The 19055-nt window shown below is 42.5% G+C and overlaps 1 protein-coding gene across 2 annotated transcripts in view; it reads right to left on the bottom strand.

The window, feature by feature from the left end:
• LOC119951080 (adhesion G protein-coupled receptor A3-like) overlaps positions 1-19055 on the bottom strand; it is a 664838-nt gene that overhangs the window by 95202 nt on the left and 550581 nt on the right. For both annotated transcript variants that reach the window (XM_038774125.1, XM_038774126.1), the window contains exons 13-14: positions 17678-17885; positions 16519-16727 (exon numbers count right to left, since the gene is read on the bottom strand). In XM_038774125.1, the coding sequence (XP_038630053.1) occupies positions 16519-16727; positions 17678-17885 (417 nt within the window). The remainder of the gene's footprint in view (positions 1-16518; positions 16728-17677; positions 17886-19055) is intronic.

Below are 19055 nucleotides of genomic sequence, written 5' to 3'. Positions count from 1 at the left end.
ACATTTTCCCTGATTTGGGGTTTGATCTGTCTGTCCATGGGTCCTTTATACAGATAAATTCCCCCCCATCCCCCATGATGAATTGTTGTGTGTCTATGTCAGGGATTTCCGCCATGGTTTTCTTCATGAATTCCGCATTGTCCCGGTTGGGAGCATGCACATTTACAAGGGCCACTGGTGTCCCTTCCAGGACACCACTAACCATGACGTACCATCTCCCTTGGTCCATGACCATCCTCGTCGCTGTAAATGCTGTCCTATTATTGAGCAGTATGGTCAGCCCCCTAGCCCTAGTCCCGTAGCGTGAATGGTACGTCTGCTGCACCCAGCTCTTTCTTACCCGCAGTCAGTCCTTTTCCCTCAGGTGGGAGTCCTGGAGGAAGACTATGTCGGCTTTGATACTTTTCAGGTGCGCAAAGATCTTTTCACTGTTCCATTAAGTCCCCTGATGTTCCAGGTGATGGGAGGTTTCTGTCCCTCTCCCTCCTGTGGGACCAACCATACTTGTGGATGCACCCCTGCACTCCAGGGTTTCCCTTTGTCCAGGGGCTATCCAAGATGACTGTGGTCACTGTACTCACCATGTTCATGTGCCCCTGTGCTCTGGGGTTTCTTTTTCCCAGGGGTCACCCAAGAAGGCTGCCATCATTCTCCATGCCATGTGGATGTGCCCCTGCACTCCGGGATTTCCCTTCATTTGAGGATCCTCCAAAGTGCGGTGCCTTTGTTTTCCTTGCCGCCATGTGTGATCCATTGTCCCTCGGCTTTCCCCGGGTCTGTCACCTCCCCCTCTGTTTACCCCCATCTGTAGTACTCTCACCCCATATTGCCAGGCACCCTTTCCCCATCAGGAGCTGTGCAGCGATCCTCCCCTCATTCATATTTCCTTGTGTTAGCTCCGGTAGTGTGGTGGCTGCCCCCGCCTCCTGGGGTCAATATATACCTCCCCATGGCTGATGCTTGTCTCTTACCCCTTTTTCCACCTCCTCATCCCCTCCAGCGTACTACTGCTCTCACTCCCTAACTCAACGTTAGATATGAAGACAAGGCAGTTCAGTCCCGTGCAAATAGTCTCCACATGTTTTGTTGACAGATGTGACTAAATGCCTGGTTTGCTGCTGGTTCTGTTGCCTTCCCAACCCATGCTTGGGCACAAATTCATCTGCTTCTAGCGGTGTGGTGTGGCTTATAGCACTCCCTGCCCTGGAAAGCCACCCAGGAGCTTGGTGGGGTACAGCATTCTGAACCGCACATTGTTCTTATAAAGGGCTGCCTTGGTTTTGTTAAATTCCACCAGGTCTGCCCTCAATGTCCTGGTACATCTGGATTGAGTACCCCTCCCATTCACAGGACCTTGCATGTCTTGCCTAGGTCGGGATCTTTTCCTGGTCTTTGCAGTTTCGCAATGATGGCCCGTGGCTGCTCCCTGGTGTTGGGCTTGGACCGGAGTAACCTGTGGGCTCTATCCACTTCTGCGGGTCTGGGAAACGTTCCCCTCCAATCAGTTTGCCATCAGCTGGGCCACGCATGCAGTAGGGTTCCTGCACTCGTGGCCCTCTGGTAGGCCAACAGTATGGAGGTTTTGGCGGCGCAATCAATTTTCTTGGTCCTCGACCTTTCCCCTCAGTTTCTCTTGCCTTGCCACCAATCTTGCAATCTCTCCAGTGAGGCAATCCGATTGCTCTGGTCGGTTGTGGCCTTCTCCAGCTCCCTGATCATCGCCTCTTGCATCTCTAGATGCTGCTCCGTCTTTTCCGGCTTGCAAGGTGACCAGCACCTCCGCTCCTGCCAATTTCATGATCGTTATCATATCATTTCATGTTTGATGGCGTCCTTGAGCTCTTGGAGTTCCTGTGTTAGGAATCCTCTCCATTCGTTCATTGGGAGATAGACCGGCATATGTTCTGGCAGTTCATTCCAGGTGTGACCGGGACCTGCGTATTCACCATCACCTCAGTCTTTCTCTCGCAGCTTTTACTGCCTCTACTGCTTGGCATGTTTCCTTCATTGTGGTGGTGTTGGAGAAGGGTGGGGGTTTTCTCCCCTGGGTTTAGTGGGCTATTTTGGTTAAAAGTGCCTAATTTTGTGTTTTGAGGAGGAGAGTCACCTTTCGTGCATCCGCTCAGCACATCCCCGTCACCAGAGGAGGCTGTTTAAATATGTAAATAAAAATCCTACACTGGTTAAAAAAACCCCGCTTGCAATTCTTTTGGTGAAGTGAGCAGAGCATCCATGATGCAAAGTAATCCCATTTTCACCAGTCATTGTGATATCTGTCATAATATACATACAAGTATATGATGGTGCACAGACAGACATTGATTGACACCACAGGATGACCAATGAACACACAGAACACAGCAGCCATTCACCAGACAGGACACGGCCACTATAAAGCCAGAGGGCACTAGTTTTCCCGCTCTCTTGGGATCCAGCCTCTGAGACAGTCAGAGCCTGTGAGCAACAACTAGAACATCCACCATGTGGTAGTAAGATAGTCTGGTCAGGTTAGCCTCAGGTCTCCAGTCAACTCAGCATAGTGTCAACCCACAGTTAAAGTATGTTTATTAGTTAAGAGTTCAATAAAATAGAGTTGCATTTCTCCAAGTGTTGGAAGCCTGTCTCTCTCACTGCTACAGTAAACGCAGTCCTCGCAGACCCAGCTTACCCAACACATCAATATCTAATCTTTGATCAACTTGCCTTGCCGGGTGGTCAGATTTAAAAATTGCTGTCTTTCCAAATGGCCACAGTTAAAAATTGCTGAAGGCTTTGTCGAATGGTCAGATTTAAAAAAAAGATTTTCATGAGCCAAGAAGGAGGTGGAGTGTGTTTCCAGGACCCACAGAAATTTGCAATTCAACTGCCAGCTTGTTCTCCCTCACAAACACCACCTTATCCCTTCCCTTCGGCCACTCAGCCTCTTGAGCCTGCTCCAGTATTTAACTAGATCATAGCTGGTCTTCTACTTTAATGTTAAAGAATCATAGAATCATGCAGCACAGAGGAGGCCCTTTGGCCCATCAAGCCTTCACCAACAAAAAAACTACTCTAATCCACACTAACCCCACTTCTCAGCACTTGGCCCGTTGCATTGAATGTTATGACATTTCAAGTGCTCATCCAAGGACGTTTTAAAGATTGTGAGGTTTCCTGCCTCAACCACCCGCCCAGGCAGTGCATTCCAGATTCCCACCACCCTCTAAATGCAAGATTATTTCCTCAAATCCCCTCCAAACCTCCTGCCTTCAGCTTAAAATTATGCACCCTTGTTGTTGATCCTTCAGCTAAGAGGAACAGTTGCTTTCTATCCACACTGCCATGCCCCTTATAATCTTAACACCTCAATCAGTTCCCCTCTCAGCCTCCGCTGCTCCAAAGAAAACCCAAATTTATCCAGCCTCTCTTCATAGTTAAAATGCTCCATCCTAGGCAACATCCTGGTGAATCTCCTCTGCACCCTCTCTAGTGCAATCACATCCTTCCTGTAGTGCGGTGACCAGAACTGAACACAATACTCCAGCTGTGGCTTAACCAAAATTTTGTACAGTTCCAACATACCCTCCCTGCTCTTTTAATCTATGCATGACTGTTAAAGGCAAGTGTCCCTTATGCCTTCTTAGATACCCTATTAATCTATCCTGCTGCCTTCAGGGATGTAGACAAACACCCCAAGAACCTTCTCTGAGCTTTCTAGTCTCCTGCCATTCATTAAGTACTCCCTTGTCGTGTTACTCCTTCTAAAATGCATCACCTCACTCTTTTCAGAGTGAAGTTCCATATACCACTGATCTGCCTATCTGATCAATCCATCTATATCCTCCTTAACACCTTCATCTTCATTGTCAACCATCCGGCCAATCTTCGTGTCATCTGCAAACTTACTCATCACCCTCCCCCATATTTTCTTCCATACCATTTATATTTTTCACAAACAATAGGGCCCAGCACTGGTCCCTGTGGTATCCCACTGGACATCGTCCTCCTGTCACACAAACAGCCTTCTACCATCACCCTCTGTCTCCTATCACTAAGCCAATTTTGGATCCAACTTGCCACATTACCCTGATACTTTCTTTATCAGTCTCCCATGTGGGAAATTGTAAAAAGCTTTGCTGAAATCCATATAAACTACATCAACTGCACTACTCTCATGTACACACCTGGCCACCTCCTCAAAAAATTCAATCAAATTCATTAGGCATGACTCCCTCTGACAAAGCTATGCTGATTGTCCCTGATCAAACCTTGCCTCTCCAAATGGAGATTGATTCTGTCCATCAGAATTTTATCCCAAAGTTTCCCTACCCTCTTCCCGTACTACCCCCCAGATCCCTTAGTGTCATAGGTATCTACAAATCTATCGACCTCTGCTTTGAGCACATTCAGTGACTGAGCCTCCAAAGTCCCCTTGGATGGCAAATCCCAGGATCTACACAGCAACAAAACTGAGAAACTGCAGTTAAGTGCTTGAAGCATGTTCACAGTTTGCCAGGAAAAAAAATGATATTGTTCTCGCAATAGAAAACAGTTCAGATCGCTTAACTGCTGCCTTGAACAGGCACTCTATCATATGAAATCTCCTCCTTGGCTCTCATAATAAAATTCTCAATAATGAGGGTGTTACACATGCACACTATTGCTAAGAATCTTAAATGGGAGTCATGAGAAAAGGTGTAAAATACTTGGTTATAAAGTGTGAAAAGCGCTGACATTTATACCTCACTGTTGTTCCCTAATGTATACAGCGTATGTGCTCTGGAAAGTGCATGAGAGCAGATGAGTAGCATTTGAAAATGCGACAAACCACTCAAATGTTAAAGCACCCTGTTGAGTAAAAGCCAGCATTTATTTGCATTTATGAAGGGCCAATAGATATACTGGAGTAGATTTTTGCCTTCACTGCATGGGCAGTAAACTGACAGAGATTTTGCCCATTCTTTACAGAACCCGTTTAGTTTCATCTATTAGTTTCAATGAAATCGGCTAATGGCAGTAGAGAATCAGCAGCCTGTTTTATATCATTTCCAATTTTCCTTTCCATTACCCTCACTCCCATTGGCCAATTTTACTGCCCCTGCTCAGCATCCAACATCTGTGGCAATACCATCACCTAGAATTTACAATTTAGAAATAGGCCATCTGGCGCAACCAGTCTGTACTGCTGTTTACTTTCAACACAAGCCTCCTCCCACCTTACTTTAAGTCACCATGTCAAAATATTCTTTTTCCCTCAAGCATCTATCTAATAACTTCCTCTTCAATGTGTGCTATGATATTTACTCAACATTCCATGTACTGCTCCTTCCTCAGGTGAATGAAAGCTAGTGTTTGAAACAAACATGTTGGACTTTAACCTGGTGTTGTAAGACTTCTTACTGTGCTCACCCCAGGCCAACACCGGGACCTCCACATCAACATTCCATGTGGTAGTGAGTTCCACATTCTCACACCCTGAATGAAGACATTTCTCCAGAATTCCTAACTGGAGCTATTTCTGACAAATATTTATAGTCGCTAGTTTTTGGACTGTCTCATAGACATTCCCTATCTAAAGCAAATCCTGAAGTGTTCATACACGGATATCATTCACTGTCATTTCTGGGCATGTGAACTACATATATAAATTCCACATCAACCTTTATCTACATCTATCATTCATGAAAACATTGCTCTTTTCTCAATTTCCTCCTTTAGCTCCATATGATTTGGTCAATGTTGCTCTCTCGAACAACACTAACATGAGACACATCTCATTGTAATTTGTGTTATCCTGCAGAACGACCAAGGGCTAGCAAGGTTACTTTCATAGTAGTCGGGGCATTCAAATTAATTGAAAGTGAAGGTGGGCTTGTAAACAATATATGTCAGAAACGAATGGATGAATTTCAACAAAACGCAGTGCACAGATAGGGTAAGGCCAGAAAAGGAACTAATTCATTTATGGCAAAGATACAGATCCAAATCCTGGAATCTTTCAAAAGATCAATTCAGATTGGGAGACAGAGTGAATTGACATTTTAAGTATGTTGTGAGTTGTTTGATTCAGAATGTTGTTCATGGTTTTAGAATGCTGTGGATTTTCTCAGCTGGAGTTTTCATAGTTGTCAACATGAGAGCAGAGTTTTCAGAGCAGGTTGCTGGATGTGGATTAACCAGAAACCTCCTCAGAGAGATGCAAGCTCTTTCATTCAGCTTTGTAGGAGCTGGGTGTCGTGTTATTCACCCTGGGGTACCACGGACTGAAAAACGATGCAGATAAATGATAAAGCATACACCAAACATGGGCATTGGCTTAATAAGATTTATTGAACTTCAGTAACAAAGCACACAGCTGCCTGTGGGTTGACTCTCTACTACTCTCAGTAAACTAACTATCTAGACCAGGCTAGCTCTGATCCACATGTAGAAGATGTTGAATGATTTTTACACCCTGACTGTCACTACAGTTGTCACCAGTGGAGAAGAGGCAAAGTGCTGATGCCTTGTGTGTTTTATCATTGGAAACCCCCCTCTGGTGTTCTGTCTGGTGATTGGTTGTGTTCTGTTCTGTATGTTGATTGGCTCATCTTGGTGTCTGTCACTGCCTGTTTTTGCCACATGATGTGCATGGGTGGATATTATGACACAGGGCATCAAACAGGCAGGGAAAATACTCAAAACAGAGCTACAGAATTATAATAATGTTGAGTTAACACAATACGCTGAAGGTATGGACTCTACTGAGTCCTCTTCACTTGTCATGTCAATCATTTTGAAATGTTTCTCAACACATGAAAATGCTGTATAAATGAAATAATTTTCTTTCCTTACCCTTAACCCTCTCCTGGGGGCCATGATTTACTAAGATACAGTTCAGGTGCTGGAAGCTCTGTGGTAGCTTAACCAAGTGTGTATTGTTCCCGTGTGAGTCTAGGCAGCCAGTGTAAACAGATGGTTAGGCACAGTTGAGTGTGAATGTATTCTCACCTGTTGTCCATGCATGCACAGTTTCTTGCAGGGGTTATTAAATATCTGTCTAGGGCAGAAACCTCAGCCAATGTTCCTCTCCCCACTCAAGGGACAGTGACTTGAACTGTTGCTGTGGCTGAGTTTAGTTCTCTCAAGCAAGGCTGGAAGTTATATCCTGAACTTTCTGGATTGTATTGTTTAGTACCTCTATTCACTTGGTCATTAGGGTCTTTAAAATATTGCTGTTTTTGTTAAGCTTGAATTGACTTGAAGCTAGACGTAAGTGGCAGTCTCAAACTTTGCCTGTGTTTATGTTTGGGAAGCTGATAAGAGTGAAAGAGTTTTAAAGCATAGCAAGAGGACCTTCAGCCCATCATGTCTGTGCTGGCTATCAAGCACCTATGTATTCTAATCCCATTTTACAGCACTTGGTCTGTTACCTTGCATGCTATTCAGGCATTTCAAGAGCTCTTCAAAGTGCTTCTTAAATTTTGTGAGGGTTCTCACCTCTACCACCCTTTCAGGATAGTTCCAGATTCCCACCACCCTCTGGGTGAAATTTTTTACCTCAAATTCCCTCTAAATCGCCAGTCCCTTACCATAAATCTATGCCACCTGGCTATTGACCTCTCGACTGAGGGGAAAGGTTTCTTCCTATCTACCCTATCTCTATCCCTCAGAATTTTGTACTCCAGTCCAGGCAACATTCTGCTGAATCTCCTCTGCACCCTTTATGATGCAATCACATTTGGTTAGATTTGTAAATAAAGACAGGAGATTAAATAAACATTTCCTCACTCATAGCTACCCTTAAATGCTAGACCATGAGCTTTGACTTTTGCAAAGGTTTCATGACCTTGTTTCAAGCCCTGATGTCAGGGAAATGTATATCTTTTAAATTAATCGGCAGAGATTTATACAGAGCCTACAATAAAGGTATTTTACCATATGGCTCACACGTTCATTCCAGCATTGCCTCTCATAGTCTGCAGATCGTGACAAGCAAGTCCAGGCAGCCCAGATGCTCCCTTTAGAGATCAAGCCAGCAGCTGCTGCCAGTTCGGAGTCAGCTGCCAAGTGAAGAGGGTTATCAGAGTCCCAGGACATTTCTATGCAATGTGAGGAGGCACCCATGTACCAGCCCGGCTGTCAGAGGGGCATTTAGAAGGACAATTGGATGAGGTGATATATAAAAGGCTGGAATGTTTATTTATTTGAACTCAAAAATCTTTTTTTTAAAGCACCAATATGAATGTATTGTGTGCTTTGTTATTCATGAAAAACACTGAAGTTGTTTAATGAGACAAACACTCATTTGATATGGAGTTCTACGCTCAGATGATAAATATTGGCCAAGTCCAGTTGGGGCAGCAAGAATTACTCAACCTCATTTGACAAAAATGTGGAAATGCTGGCGTTGGACTGGGGTGAGCACAGTAAGAAGTCTTACAACCCCAGGTTAAAGTCCAACAGGTTTGTTTCAAATACTAGCTTTCAGAGCACTGCTCCTTCCTCAGGTGAATGAAGAGGCATGTTCCAGAAACATATATATAGATAAATTCAAAGATGCCAGACAATGCTTAGAATGCGAGCATTTGCAGGTAATTAAATATTTACAGATCCAGAGATAGGGGTAACCCCAAGTTAAAGAGGTGTGAATTGTCTCAAGGCCGCCTTGGAGAACGCTTCAAGAAGCAGTCAAGGGCATTCAGCCTCTGATCTCCGGGTAAGCGTTCTCCAAGGCGGCTTTCAGGACACGCGACAACGCAGATCGCTGAGCAGAAACTTATAGCCAAGTTCCGCACACATGAGTGCGGCCTCAACCAGGGCCTGGGATTCATGTCGCATTACATTTACCCCCCACCATCTGGCCTGGGCTTGCAAAATCCTACCAACTGTCCTGGCTTGAGACAATTCACACCTCTTTAACCTGGAGATACCCCTATCTCTGGATCTGTAAAGATTTAATTACCTGCAAATGCTCGCATTCTAAGCATTGTCTGGCAAGTTTGAATTTATCTATATATATGTTTCTGGAACATACCTTCATTCACCTGAGGAAGGAGCTAGTGTTTGAAGCAAACCTGTTGGACTTTAACCTGGTTTTGTAAGACTTCTTACTGTGCTCATTTGACAAAGTTAGTAGTGGTTTCAAGGAAAATCACTTTCTTAGCATAGGAGCTGTTGAAGGTGAAGTATGCTCCTACCTTTGATTGTCTTGTAAATACCATTTGACTGGGTAACATTTGCAGCTATGAGAGATGATTTCTCTGAACTGGGGCTGGCATCTGCCTTTCAATGGATGCCAATGTCTCCTCGTTATTTATATTGAACTGTAGGGCATAATACCATAGGGTCCAGCATGCACTCTGAGATTGCATCAGGACTGTCCAGCTAGCAGAAGGCTTCGGTGATCCTTTCCATCTTTTTGAATCCATTCGAGGGATGTTGCTTTCATTGGCAAGCCTTGTGGATATTTGCCCATCCCTAACTTGCCTTGACATGGTGGTGGTGAGCTGCCTTCCTGAACCATTGCAGTCCATGTGGTTACTCCTATAATGTTATTCGGAAGCAAGTGTCTGCATTCTGATCCACCGACATATTTCCAAGTCAGGATGGTGTGTCACTTGCAAGTGGTGGTGTTCCATGTATCTTATCCTTGAAGGTAATAGAGGTTGCAGATTTGGAAAAGGCTGTCAAAGAAATCTTGAGAAATTGCTGCAATGCAAAAGCCAGTTGGTGCACACAACAGACACAGTGCACCAGTGCTGGAGGGAATGAATGTTTAAGGAGGTGTATGGATGCAATCAAGTGGACTGTTTTGTCCTAGATGCTGGCGAGCTTCTTAAATGTTGTTGAAGTTGTACTCATTCAGACAAGTGGAAGATATTCTATCACACCCCTGACATGTGCCTTGTAGGTGATGGCAGTCTTTGGGGACAAGGAAGTGAGTCACTTATTGCAGAATATCTAGCCTCTGACTTACACTTGGAGCCACAATATTTATGTGGCTCATCCAGTTAAGATGATGTGGAGATTGGACTGGGGTGGGCACAGTAAGAAGTCTTACAACGCCAGGTTAAAGTCCAACAGGTTTGTTTCGAATGACTAACTTTTGGAGCACAGCTCCTTCCTCAGGTGAGCTATGCTCCGAAAGCTAGTGATTTGAAACAAACCTTTGGACTTAAACCTGGTGTTGTAAGACTTCTTAACTGTACTCATCCAGTTAAGTTTCTGGTTTGGACATTCCGTAAGTTGATGGTGGGAGAATCAATCTTAGTAATAATACTGTTTGTCAAGGGGTGATGGTTAGGTTTACTTTTGTTCAAAATAGTCATTGCCTCTGGTGTGGCATGAATGTTACTTGCCACGTATCAACTCAAGCCTGAATCCTGTTCCAGGTTTTGCTGCATGCAGACACAAACTGCTTTATTATCTGAGGTATTGTGAGTGGAACACTATGCAATCATCAGTGAACCTTCCCACTTCCGGGTCATTATGGAGGGAAGGTCACTGACGAAGCAACTGAGGTTGGTTGGTCTTTAGGACACTATCTTGAGGAACTCCTGTGGTGATCTCCAGGGACTGAGATGATTGGCTTTCAATAACTACGATGTGGAGATGATGGCGTTGGACTGGGGTGAGCACAGTAAGAAGTCTTACAACACCAGGTTAAAGTCCAACAGGTTTGTTTCAAGCACTAGCTTTCGGAGCACTGCTCCTTCATCAGGTGAATGAGGAAGGAGCAGTGCTCCGAAAGCTAGTGTTTGAAACAAACCTGTTGGACTTTAACCTGGTGTTGTAAGACTTCTTACTGTGTTCAATAACTACAACCAACTTCCTTTGTACTAGGTATGACTCCAACCCGTGGAAAAGATCCCCCCTGTTTCCTATTGATTTCAATTTTTATCAGGCCTCCTTGAGTCCACACTCGGTCAAATGTGGCCTTGTTGTCAAGACAATCACTCTCATCTCACCCCTACAATTCAGCTCTTTTGTTGACAACTGGGCCAAGGCTGTAACAAGGTCTGGAGCTGAGTAGTTCTATTAGAACCCACGTTATTTTGGGTGAGCAAGTGCTGGATGAGTAAGTGCTATTTGCTAATATTGTCAATGGCACCTGACATCACTTTGCCTCTGATTGAGACTATTCTGATGGGGTAGTAATTAGCTGGATTGGATTCATTCTGTTTTTTGTCAGCAGGATATACCTGGGCAATTTTCTACATTGCCAGGTAGATGTCAGTGTTGTAGCTGTACTTGATTTTGGGCACTGCAACTTCTGGAGCACAAATCTTCAGTGCTTCAGAATGTCAGAGCTCATTGTCGTTGATATCTGTAGTGTCTTCAACCGTTTCTTAATTATCACGTGGAGTGAATTAAATTGTCTGAAGGTGGCATCTGTAATGATATGAACCTCGGGTGAAGACTGATAGGAATCATCCAATTGATACTTTTGGCTGAAGATAGTTACAAGTGCTTCAGCCTTGACCTTTGTACTCATGTGATTGGATTGGCCATTACTGAGGATAGGGATGTTTCTGGAACCTTCTCTTCCCTTTTAGTTGTTTAATTGCCTACCACCTTTCGTGATTAGATGTGACACGACTGCAAATGAAAATGAAAATCGCTTATTGTCTCGAGTAGGCTTCAATGAAGTTACTGTGAAAAGCCCCTAGTCGCCACATTCCGGCACCTGTCCGGGGAGGCTGGTACGGGAATCGAACCGTGCTGCTGGCCTGCTTGGTCTGCTTTAAAAGCCAGCGATTTAGCCTTGTGAGCTAAACCAGCCCCTGCACAGCTTTGATCTGGTCCACTGGTCACTTAGCTCTGTCCATATTGCTTCCGCTGATTGGTATACATGCACCCTTGTGCTGCACCTTGTTTTAGGTAAATTTGGTACTGCTCCTGCTACACCCTTAATTGAATTAGGGTTGATCCTCTGGCTTAATTGTAGTAATAGAGTGAGGAATATGCCAGGTCATGAGATTAAAGTTTATGGTGGAATATTGTTCTGTTGCTGCTCATGATCCATGGATGCCTAGCTTGGAGCTGCTAGATCAGATCTGAAAATATCCAATTTTGAACCATGGCAGAGCTAAACAACACAATCAAGGTTACCCTCAATGTGAAAGCAGGACATGTTTCTTCAAGAACTGTGGGGCGGCCACACCTACCAATATTATCATGCACATACATAGTTGCAACAGGTAGATTGGTAAGGATGAGGTTAAAGTAGGCTCTTCCCCCTCATTATGGTTTTCTCTCCACTTGCATAGGCCCAGTGCAATAGTTATGTTGTATCTCCTTCAGGATTTGGTCAACTTGGTCAGAAGTGGTGCTACTAAGCAACTCTTAATGGTGGACACTGAAGTTCCCACCCAGAATCCAATCTGTGCCCTTGCTATGCTAACCTCAGTACTTCTTCCATGTGATATTCAACAAGGAGAAACACTCACTCACCAGCTGGAGGTTCCTTTGCCCATGTTTATTCTGATGCCATCAAACATCATGTGGTCTTGAGTTAAAATGAAGGACTTCCAGGGCTAGTCCCTCCTGTCTGTATGTGATTGTGTTGTCACATCTGCTGGGTGAATCTGTTCTACTGGCAGGATGGAGTGAGACTCAGTGTCAGCCACAGTGAAAACAACCAAAAGGGAGAAAAAGCCAGAAATAAACAAAAAGAAAAGATCTCAAACTGCTCAATTCCACATGAAGCCAATGCCATGGGAGCAGCTATGACTATTTGAGAAGAGTATTAACAACCCATTGTTCAATTATGGCACAAAAGGAGAACATTTTCATTCACAGAGGTAGCAAATGACTAGTGTACAGATACAAATAAGCCCCACAGGACATGGGAGGGCAGATAGTGAAAACTGTTACAAATAAGGATGAAATTCCTCTTTAGTGCTACAACTGCAGATTGCGCTAAGGAAAAATGTCCTTGAGCACAGAACTCGCACATGTAAGGTGATGTTATGAACAGTTCATTGTGATTCGCTGATCTTTTGATTGCTACTACAAAGAGCATCAGTCAAAATCATGGACACATTCCATTTCTGTTAACAGATTGCAAAAAAACAAATCTAGACCACTTTCTGGGAAAGAAAGGAAACTAGAAAGAAAGATAGAGCTTTTATTTATATAGCATCTTTCACAACCTCATGATACCTCAAAGCATTTCACAGCGAACGGAATAATTTTGAAGTGCAGCCACTGCTGCCATGTAACAAACATACGTGACAACATGGACAATTCCCACAAGCAACAATACAATAAATCTGTTCTACTGGTAAAAGCAAATTACTTCGGATGCTGGAATCTGAAACCAAAGAAAAAATGCTGGAAAACCTCAGCAGGTCTGGCAGCATCTGTGGGGAGAGAAAACATCTAACGTTTCTAGTCCAGATGACCCTTTGTTAAAGCTGTTCTACTGATGCTTGTTCAAAGATTAATGTTGTTGGCAAATGCTGAGAGAACTGGCCTTGCATGAATGATGCAATACAACCTTAAATATCAGTAAGAGGGTTGACAAGGCACAGTTTAATGCCTCATTTACAATACTGTGCTTCCTCAGTACTGCACTGAGGCAGCAGCGTAGATCATGTACTTAAGTGCTGGAGTGGGGCTTGAACCCACAACCATATTGCCCAGAGTTACCACTGAGCCACGGGTGACACTGCACATAGCCTCAAACAAAAAACAGAAAATGCTGGACAATCTCAGCAGGTCTGTCAGCATTTGTGAAGAGAGAAGGGAGCTAACGTTTCGAGTCTGGATGACTTATTGTCAAAGCTGCATTGACAAAGAGTCACCCAGACTCGAAACATTAGCTCAGTTCCCTCTCTCCACAGATGCTGTCAAATCTGCTGAGATTGTCCAGTTCTGTTTTTGCTTCAGATTCCAGAGTAATTTGCTTTTATCTGTACAAAGCCTTAGTATCTACCGGGTAGTTAATAGAGCTGTGAAGTAGTTGTTTAGGAATGTTAGTGAGCTCACCTGCAATCTCAACACTACAAAATAACATGCAAATCATAACAGCAGATCATATCAGGTTCCTACAAACGTGAAAGCAAGAGTGTCACAAACAACGCAAAGTCATGATTTGCATGAACGTGTGATTGCTCCACAAACCTTATCTTCTAAGTGATCTTCTTCAGAGCTATAGTAAACAAAAATATTCTTACCATGCAGCAGTCACAATACTTATATAATCCCATTTAAAAAAAGGCTTTGCTCCATGGTAAATATGGCCGAAGTGTCCTGAGGAAATGTTGAGGTGCTCTGATGTAAGATCATCAACCTAAAAAGTTAACTCTCTCCACAGATGCTGCCTGACCTGTTGAGCATTTCCTGCGTTATCTGTTTGGATTTCAAATTTCCAGCTTTTGTAATATTTTGCTTCTGTATTATAAATATTCAAATTGCTGACAAGAATTTAACTCTGGTAAAGAATTGATATAAAACTTCATGGAGGAGGGGGGGGGGGCAGGATTCAATGCTGGTTTCTCACAACTGTCAATGCAATACAAGCTCCCAACTCCAAATATAATGCCAGAACAACACACCTCCACATAATGTGTATGTCACAATACAAATCTTACATTCTATATTTTACTGCAATCAAAAATACTCTTGCTGCCATTCTCTTTATTACCTGAGCACCTTGCTGAGAAGGACCATGTAAATAAGGTGACTCAGAAACCTAAGAGCTACCGATAGCAGATTATTACCATTTGTACTGCAGTTGCCAGTGTAAACACTCATTACTATAGTATTTTGGATGCTCCTGAATTACACAAGATTGAAGTGCTAACGTGTGCTCAGATGTAATAAATTTAATTAGAATATTTGGGAATCACACAGATCAATTTGCTGTTTCCTTTTTGTCTTTATTAATATTTTATGGAGTATTCACATTAAATAAATATACTGGCATTGATGTTACAAAAGAAGCTTCTCAGTACAATACAGTGTCTATATTCTCTTGTAAAATTTCTCAAAAGGTAGAGTCCTCCCAAATATATTACCTTGCTTTTAATATTTAATTAACAGTGGAGCCTGCTAGGTTGACTAGAAACTGCACTCTTCTACAAAGTTTCAGAGAAACACAGTGCAATACTGACAATTTTGAATTGTGTGACTATCTGACAATAATTTCAGTTCATGTTTGGAATAATACAATAATATTCATGATGAGCATTTGAAGGCATTTTCTTATCTCAAACTTAACGCGGGGGTGGGGGAAATATAGTCCAATGACCATTGTGGCATTCAGCTAAGTATTCCCATTTTGGAAGGTTTCCAAGATCTTTAGAAGAAACTCAAAATATTTTCAAAGAGGAATGATTTATGCCTTGGTGAGTGATAATATTCACATTACACTATAGACTGTCACAAACCCATGCTATGATTGGCCAACATCTGTGCTCCATCTGACAACAGATTAGTATTCTGCACACACTTACCCTCTGTTCCACAGTCGTCAGTACAGCTGCCTTTTACAAATACATACCAATACCTTGACATTTACACAATTGCAAACCTTTCAACATGTAAACAAACTGAACCTATTTATCAAGGTGTAATTCTGCTGAAATAATTAATTTGCAAATGCAATGGATTTGGTTTCAGCATGCGAGAGTAGGATTTAATGCTTCAATTCACCTATCGGAAAATTCCTGTTCAGAATGATAAAGCACTTTTAAATCCAATATTCCCAAATTGCTCCCACTAGAAAGGGATGTAGTGTGCGTTGATGATCTCACCATGCACTCTATTTTACAAATTTGTCACACCCATTCTTTCTTTGATGCGACGGTGCTACAAATGTATGTTATACATTGCTTGGAATGTGAAATGCGAATTAGAAATGAAAGAGGACACACAAAGACACTGAAATTAATTAGATAATGTTGGTGACATTTTGGCAACATTTTAAAACACATCTCATAGCATTCTACAGTGGCTAATCATCCCATCTTTAACAGCATGCAGGGTTTATTGTGGGTAAGAATATCAAATATATATTACAGTAAACAAATTATAAACCCACATTGGGATACAACACTAAAATGGCAACTACTGCTGTGGGAAATTAGGACTGAATGCTCTTGTTTCTTCTCTGGTGCTTTACAAAATGCTATTTAACTGTGCATTTGTCTCATGCCTGATTAGAATAGTCGGTACGATATAATTCACATGCAGAAGCAGACACCCTTCCAGGAGTGCAATATTGAATACAAAACATCAACATATATGCCAGGCAGGATTTAGCTCACAAATAAATCAAGTATTTTCTAGTATAATTTCTTCAGCTACAATTTATGATGCCAGACTTTAAAATGTTCATCTGCAATATACTGGAGCACTGCAGTCTGCAAAAAAATGATGTTGAATTATTTATATTTAATGCTGCCTCTAAAATGTTGCTGCCTTATTCTCAGACATCCCTTCATGAGACAGTTGTAAAATATTATCCTCTTGAATGAGGACAAGATAACGGGGATACGATGGTTTGTTAGCAAACAGAACTTTCTATTCAATGTTCAGACATGTACTCACCATTAGTACTGCAATGTTACCGAAGTGCATACATTGAATGGTGGTGATATTGCTTGCAGAGCCTGTTATATGGCACCCTTTAGCATGCCAACCACCGTGCCCATCCAAAAGGTCAAAATCCCAATATGCTGCAGTGGGATCTGCACCCAGTGCAAAGTGCCTCAGAACAACAGTAATGTGTTTCGTGAGGTTTCCGAAGCTGCACCCATCTGCAGAAGCAAATTGAATTAGTTAAATGGAGTGGAAAGCTTTATAGCTGAATACAATGTACACAGATCTGGAAGGATCTTTTGACTGCAAGAATCGCAGGATAAAAAAAAATATTCCTGTCCTTAAATATCACAATATAAACTTTCAGCACAAATTATGAATAGTAATGCAATTAAGCAACGTAAAACTTTGAACTGTCTTTTGTAAAGCATTCTGTTAGAATGTGTAATAAAGAAATAAAAACTTATTGTAATGAATGAGAGTAAAGCTATGCTAGAATTTCAGCAGGGCAGATATTGACATTTTGTCGTCAGACTTTGTTTACATTCTCCTCAATATGTGCAATTACGATATATGGAGATTAAAATCTATATGTAATGTGTTAATGATCTCCCACATAACAAAATTAGTTTTGAAAATAGATAGCATTAAAAGTACAATAATCTATAGGACAATTTAAATCATTTTCAGCAATGCAAATTGCTTTGCCCTGATTAAAACTATATGTTGCACTCAATATTGGAATAAAGCTGAATGATGGGCGAAAGCGTGAAACATTTTCAGAATGGATGGACTTGTTTGAATAAGTTACGTAATTAGCGAGAGCAATTATGGAGAACTATAGAAATTGATGTTAGAGATTATGATCTCTATTAGATCTCTATTAGATTATGATGCAGCTATTAGACACACGTCTCCCTTTTTACATCCATAAGCAGCAACAAACTAAAGGTCAGCAATGCAACCAGTATTATTTTAGTTCAATGCTACATTTTTAAAATGGTTTGAAAAGCACCCGACTGCGAACGCAGAAACAGTTCACGAGTCTGCTCAATTTCATTGTCCCTCAAAAGTAAAACAGGAACCAATACAATGTGTTAAATAGAAATCTCACGTGCATCATTTAAACTATCAGAAGATTTGAATTCAAGTGTAAATCAAATCTTACCTATTTTGACGAAGACAACTGGAGTTGAAACACACTTGCGTTTCCCATCATCAGCAAGGTTTGATGAGTTACCTGTACTGGGAAAGAGTTTTCCATTCCGGAATACAATAAATTGCAGCTTGCAAGATGAGTTGTCAACAGTGTGCAGAGCGAGAAAATGAGTGAAAATTGCTGGTGGCAGCTGAACTGATGCCACTGCCACAGTGTTCTGTAGAATTAAAGAAAGAAGAAAAGATGTGAGTCACGACATTCTTGTTTTCAATATTTTCCATTTCAGCAAGGCATATGAACTGTCTCTTTTACTGACAGATTGGAAGCTACCAAAAAATGGAGTCATAACCAAGGGAATAGCTATAATCCAGAGCATTTTAACAAACAGCACATTTCCATTGCCTGAGAGAGTCTTTCTGGTCAAGCTCCCTGCTGCAGAGGTGAGAATGGTTCCTACCATCCATGCTAGAGGGTTACATCAACACTGCAGATCTTATTTAAAGAGACAATCTACCAGGTTTTTACCCTTCACTTGCAACAGAATCAGACAACTCACATACAGAATGAATTTCTAAAAAGGTTGCATAGAAGTGTTTGTTCTCTATTAATATGAAATGGCAGTGAAATAAAGTGCAATATCAATGTGAACACAGAGAGGCAACATTTTTAAGCATTTTAATTATAGATTTTAACGTAGGCAAAACTATTATATTTTATTTGTCTTAAATAATGACTGTTCATTTGGGTTTGTCATCTGCTAGATTAATCACACATCTGGACCAAAAGCCTTTAATCACTCACAACATACCTTCCTTTGAAAGCGAATGTAGGGCGCGATGTAACAAAAATAACAACAGAATCTTGTTCTCGGTGGGATTAGCGGAGTCGCTCTCAATGCTTATAGTGGCGGGAATTACCCCGCAATCAAACGACACTCAGTATTTGTTTTGGCCTCAGCGGGGAAGGCCCCATCAAGGCTGCAATCAGTCGCACGGCCTGCACGAGAAGCGCTGCTCGCCAGTGCAGGACAAGATCTGAGCAACATTTTTAAATGGTGCCACAATCCCTCGACCTCCAACACGTGACCCCCTAGACCACCCCAATGCCTCACCTCATACAGGCAGGGCACCCCCAGGCCCAATCCCCAGCACAGAAAAAATGCCACCTGGGCACCTTGACATTGTCAGCCTGGCAGTACCACTGCCAGTCAAGCAGTTCCACCTGGGCAACCTGGCAGGACTGCCAGGGTACCAGGCTGGCAATGCCATGGCTTTCTGGTGGCATCAGCAGTGGGGTGCTGCCTGGGGTCTCCGATCACCTGGGAGCCCTCCCAAGTCCCGTTGCGCCTGGTCCCTGTTTATGGGGACATGTGCTGGACGCCACCCGG

The sequence above is a fragment of the Scyliorhinus canicula genome, chromosome 16 (assembly GCF_902713615.1).
Source record: "Scyliorhinus canicula chromosome 16, sScyCan1.1, whole genome shotgun sequence".
In the NCBI taxonomy this organism is placed as follows: Eukaryota; Metazoa; Chordata; class Chondrichthyes; order Carcharhiniformes; family Scyliorhinidae; genus Scyliorhinus; species Scyliorhinus canicula.
The sequence above is the reverse complement of the archived record's forward strand: the minus strand, read 5'-3'. Positions and strand labels throughout refer to the sequence as shown.